The 6000-nt window shown below is 44.4% G+C and overlaps 1 protein-coding gene across 5 annotated transcripts in view; it reads left to right on the top strand.

The window, feature by feature from the left end:
• Positions 1-3419: 3419 nt before the first annotated feature.
• golga2 (golgin A2) overlaps positions 3420-6000 on the top strand; it is a 48399-nt gene continuing 45818 nt past the window's right edge. For all 5 annotated transcript variants that reach the window (XM_060913109.1, XM_060913108.1, XM_060913105.1 and 2 more), the window contains exon 1: positions 3420-3513. In XM_060913109.1, the coding sequence (XP_060769092.1) occupies positions 3466-3513 (48 nt within the window). In that variant the 5' untranslated portion in view covers positions 3420-3465. The remainder of the gene's footprint in view (positions 3514-6000) is intronic.

Raw genomic sequence — 6000 nt, 5'->3', positions numbered from 1 at the left:
GGAGAACTGGCTCGAGAGCTTCCACCTTCAATGCCTTAGGAAAATCCTTGACATCTCCTGGCAGGACCGAGTTCCCAACACTGAGGTCCTGGACAGAGCAGGTCTCCTTAGCATGGACCTCATGCTGAGCCAGAGGCGTCTTCGATGGCTTGGCCACATCCATCGAATGGAGGATGGCTGCATCCCAAAAGACCTTCTCTACGGCGCTTTGGCTGAGAGATCCCGCCCTGCTGGCAGACCGCAGCTCAGGTACAAGGATGTGTGTATGCACGACCTGAAGCTCGCTGGTATCAACATCCAAAGCTGGGCGTCCCTCACAGATGACCGAAGCCGTTGGCAGAGTGCTGTCACGAAAGCAGTGAAGAGTGGTGATGAAAGACGTGCCCGCCAGTTGGAGGAGAAAAGAGCGACAAGGAAACAGAGACAACAAAACCAGCAGCATTTCATCTGCAACAAGTGCGGCAAGGACTGCCATGCCAGAATAGGGCTCCTCAGCCACTCTAGACGCTGCTTACAAACCAGAAACTGACCTTCCATGGCACTATCCATGGTCTCTCGAGACCGAAGGCTGCCTAAGGAAGGAGGAGACATTTTATATACACTACCGTTCAAATGTTTGGGGTCACCCAGACAATTTTGTGTTTTCCATGAAAAGTCACACTTTTACTTACCACCATAAGTTGTAAAATGAATAGAAAATATAGTCAAGACATTTTTCTGGCCATTTTGAGCATTTAATCGACCCCACAAATGTGATGCTCCAGAAACTCAATCTGCTCAAAGGAAGGTCAGTTTTATAGCTTCTCTAAAGAGCTCAACTGTTTTCAGCTGTGCTAACATGATTGTACAAGGGTTTTCTAATCATCCATTAGCCTTCTGAGGCAATGAGCAAACACATTGTACCATTAGAACACTGGAGTGAGAGTTGCTGGAAATGGGCCTCTATACACCTATGGAGATATTGCACCAAAAACCAGACATTTGCAGCTAGAATAGTCATTTAGGGGGCGTCGTGGCTCAGGTGGCTAAGGTGCCATACCATAAATCCGGGGACCCGGTTTCGATTCCGACCCGAGGTCATTTCCCGATCCCTCCCCATCTCTCTCTCCCACTCATTTACTGTCCTATCCAATAAAGGTGAAAAAAGCCCAAAAAAAATCTTTAAAAAAAAAGAATAGTCATTTAGGGGGCGTCGTGGCTAAGGCGCCATACCATAAATCCGGGGACCCGGGTTCGATTCCGACCCGAGGTCATTTCCCGATCCCTCCCCGTCTCTCTCTCCCACTCATTTACTGTCCTATCCAATAAAGGTGAAAAAAGCCCCAAAAAAATCTTTAAAAAAAAGAATAGTCATTTAGCACATTAGCAATGTATAGAGTGGATTTCTGATTAGTTTAAAGTGATCTTCATTGAAAAGAACAGTGCTTTTCTTTCAAAAATAAGGACATTTCAAAGTGACCCCAAACTTTTGAACAGTAGTGTATCTCATTATTATTTAGTTAGACACCTAAATTAAGATAGACTTTTATTTAGCCTAAATGAACTCCTTTTAAAGTATACTATGTATATTTTTTTCTGTTTGTGTATAGTAGATAATCCTTTTGGTTTGTAATATTTTGCAACTGTGACAACTAAACTAATGGTGGAAAAAAGCTAATGAGGTCGATGTTCCAGCATGACAATGCTCCTGTGCACAAAACAAGCTTCATGAAGACATGGTTTGCTGATGTTGGTGTAGAAGAACGCAACTGGTTTCAGCACTGAGCCCTGTGAAAAGTGGAAGGTCTGGTTTAGATGAAGAAGAAACCTTTATTTGTCACATGCACACTTCAAGCACAGTGAAATTCATCCTCTGCATTTAACCCATCTGAAGCAGTGAACACACACTCAGAGCCACACCAGAGGAGCAGTCAGGGGTCAAGGGCACCTCAGCCCAAGGCCACCCCACTGGATGTCTTTGGATTGTGGAGGAAACCAGAGTAGCCAGAGGAAACCCACACAGACAACATGCAAACTCCACGCAGAAAGGCCCTCGCCGGCCACTGGGTTCGAACCTGGAACCCTTCTTACTGTGAGGTTAACCATGTTAACCACTACACCACTGTGCTGCCCAGCCCACTCCTGAGATCCAACTACGAGCTTTTTAACTGCACCAACTTTAATATACGTAACTGGAGCTGGAATTACCACGGCTGCTGACACCAGACTTGCCCTCCAATGGGTCCTCGCCCATGGGTTTAGGATACGCTCATTCCGATTACAGGGCCTCGAAAGAGACCTGTATCGTTGTTTTTCATCACTACCTCCCCATGTCGGGAATGGCTAATTTGCGCACCTGCTGCCTTCCTTGGATGTGGTAGCCGTTTCTCAGGTTCCCATGGAAGACTGAATGATTTGGGGTTTCATATTTGCTTTTGGGGCGGCATGGTGGTGTAGTGGTTAGCGCTGTCGCCTCACAGAAAGAAGGTCCGGGTTCGAGCCCAGTGGCCGGTGAGGGCCTTTCTGTGCGGAGTTTGCATGTTGTCCGCGTGGGTTTCCTCCGGGTGCTCCGGTTTCCCCCACAGTCCAAAGACATGCAGGTTAGGTTAACTGGTGACTCTAAATTGACCATAGGTGTGAATGGTTGTCTGTGTCTATGTGTCAGCCCTGTGATGACCTGGCGACTTGTCCAGGGTGTACCCCGCCTTTCGCCCGTAGTCAGCTGGGATAGGCTCCAGCTTGCCTGTGACTCTGTAGAACAGGATAAAGCGGCTAGAGATAATGAGATGAGATATTTGCTTTTGGGATGGGAGTTTGGGGTTGGTACAGGTGAGTGAGGGTGGCACCTCACAGCAAGAAGGTCCGGGTTCGAGCCCCGTGGCCGGTGAGGACCTTTCTGTGCGGAGTTTGCATGTTGTCCGCGTGGGTTTCCTCCGGGTGCTCCGGTTTCCCCCACAGTCCAAAGACATGCAGGTTAGGTTAACTGGTGACTCTAAATTGACCGTAGGTGTGAATGTGAGTGTGAATGGTTGTCTGTGTCTATGTGTCAGCCCTGTGATGACCTGGCGACTTGTCCAGGGTGTACCCCGCCTTTCGCCCGTAGTCAGCTGGGATAGGCTCCAGCTTGCCTGCGACCCTGTAGAACAGGATAAAGCGGCTAGAGATAATGAGATGAGATGAGACAGATGAGTGAAGTGTGTTTTGGGTTTTGAGAAAATGGAGTAATGTTCTGTGAAGTGTGTGTTTTGTTTAGGAGACTCTCAGCTTCTGATTCGAAAATTCAACAAGTTAAATAATGTGTAAATAGCTCTGTGTATGTGTGGAAAAAGCTTTCAAAGATAATGCACCAAAGGAAGGAGGAGGAGGAAGAGAAGAAGAAGAAGAAGGAGGAAGAGGAGAAGAAGAAGGAGGAGGAGGCGGAGTCATCCGGAGCTCTACTCTACAGGACGCGGATGCTAAACTTGATGACGTGGTGCCGGGACGACGATGGCCGACCAGAGCAGGCAAATTAAACTCGCCGCAGCAAAGAAAAAGGTTTGTTTTTGTCATCTTTTCTTTCTATCTACAACACACCATATTACCTTTTCACCATTTTGGCTAAAAAACGTCGGAATGGAAACGCTTTAGCTTGCCAATGATTGACGTTTCCACGTCTGCGGTTCAGCTTTTCAGAGTTCCCCGGTTTTGCGGCGCTTGTTTGGGGCTGACCGTGTAACTCGACGCCGGGGATGTAGCTGCGGCCTTCATGATAGCTAGCTGAGAGAAAGAGAGATGGATCGATAGATAGATGGATAAAAAGACCTAGAGCGCGTTTAATGAGTTAATCTCAAGCCACTGGGGTTGGGGATTGACTTTTGGTGCTGTGTGGAGTGAAATTATTAAATATGTTGGTTTATTTAGTAGTGATTATTCTGCTAGCTAACGCTTATGTGGCGTCCTATTGGGCATGTTTACTATTTTCATCCACTTGAGTTTGGTTCTACTGAAATGCCAGTCGGATTGAGAGAATAGTTATGTTCATGGCTTTCAACTAAATATAGGTAGTTTGGTTTGTACAAAATAATAATAATAATAATAATAATAATAATAATTTGGTAAAATCTGCACACGCTAGCTGTGTACCTTAGCCAAGGCTGAGTTTCTGATTTAACAGATGTTTGATGTTTTGACAAGTTGACACTCTTTCTTGAATTTTGGCGAGACAAAAAGTTATAGTAACTAAATAATACGAGTTAAAATAAAATAATCTGTTCTAGGTCAGGAGATTGGTCAGTATCTAGATGGTCAGGGCATGCTAGTACACTCAAAATGCCTCTATTCACAGTGGAAGTCAGGTGACTTTAGGGCACCCAAACCAGGAGGACAGAGAAACTCGTTTTAAGTTGTTTGGTCCTAATCAGTCCTTCTGCTTCCTGAGAACTTTCTGACTCTGAGTTGGGATTACACAGAGGAATCTAAGTTATGACAGATTTTATCAGATGCCGGCCTCCTCCCCTGACAGCTGTTACACTTGCTGGAGGTATTGCATAGATGGGTTTATATTGAGGGTGGACTTGAGTTCAGCCTTTGACCATAAAGTTGACTGTGAAATTTTTAATCAACGTTCAGAGTGATGACATCTAAACCTGACGAGAACTTCGTTGAATGTTTTCCTAGAAACCCAAAACGTGCAGTCGTATCCCACAAGGTTCGGTTTTAGGCCTGTTATGGTTTAGCATTTTAGTAGCAATCCCAGTTCTCGAACATCATGTCGCTATTCAGGCCTAGAAATTTTTTTTTTTTTCACCAGCCAGCCGGACTAGTTACCTTCCAAAGTAACTCGCCAAACAGAAAATCAACTCGCCAAAATTTGTTCATGTATGAATTTTACTTCTGTCAAAGATAACGCAAAAGAGAGTAGTTACCATTGTTCATGACTAATGTGCGTTTATTTCAAGACCCGAGTATTTTGATACTGTTGTTAAATACATAAATGAGAACAACACAGAGCACCATAATATAATATCAACAAATAATAATATATTGGAAAACTTGGTGTATGAGTATTGAAAACAAATATACTTACTATCATGACTATAGCACCCAAAATATGTCCAACATGCTTTCTGTATTTAACCGTTTGAGAGAGAGAGAGCATTAGGAGCTTCATATTGACTCGGAATCAACTTGAAAAAAATTAATTATTCCATAAAAATCGTATCGCAGCCAAGGCCTACCCTGCTCCCACGTTTGCTTATAAGTCCTTTGTCGTTTCTCCTTCTCGTACGCTTTATCGCCGGCCTTTTCCTCCTCTTCAGACCGAGGTCGCTTTGTCCCCGTCTCTGGCGGTTTCTGTACACCTTTCAGAAAATTCCACATTGCAACGTAGCTTTGGCAGATGTAGATGTAAACAACAAAAACGCGTGTTTAAATGGGCGATAATGTGGCCACGTCTATTGAATTTGATAACGTGATTACCGCGATATTCAACGAGATGCGTTATATGCATGCGCAGTAGTGGAAAAAAAACGACAGCCTGACTCGTACACGATATGATTCGGAATTCTTCGGTATTTTCCGTCCTGCCGATAAACACATCGATTAACAGACACGGCACGTGCTTAATATGTGGTGGCTTTAGTTGACGGTGTGTCTGAATCTTCGCTTCATATATATTTTTTTATTTTCAACTAGCCAGCCGGGCTGGCCAGTGACAGGAATTACCCGCCAAATGACAAATTAAGTCGCCTCGGGTGACTGGACCACCGCGAATTTCGAGCTGTGTTATTTGTTATCACGCTGATGATTTTTATAACCATTATCTCGGTTAGATTCAGCAGAACAGCAGTGAAAAATGAAGGATGGTATTCCACAGATTTATAGAAACTTTCGTTTCTTGAATGATACTAAGCACAGTTAGTGCGAGTTAATTATGTCAGCCAAGGAGGTTGTGTTTTCAGTGCACTATGGTTTGTTTTTTTTTTCTTTCTTTGTCTGCCTTTAAGCAGAATTTTGCAAAACTTACTGACCCAATTTCCATGA

Source organism: Neoarius graeffei, chromosome 28, assembly GCF_027579695.1.
Source record: "Neoarius graeffei isolate fNeoGra1 chromosome 28, fNeoGra1.pri, whole genome shotgun sequence".
Classification (NCBI taxonomy): domain Eukaryota; kingdom Metazoa; phylum Chordata; class Actinopteri; order Siluriformes; family Ariidae; genus Neoarius; species Neoarius graeffei.
Note: the sequence above shows the minus strand (reverse complement) of the source record. Positions and strands in the feature narration are given on the sequence as shown.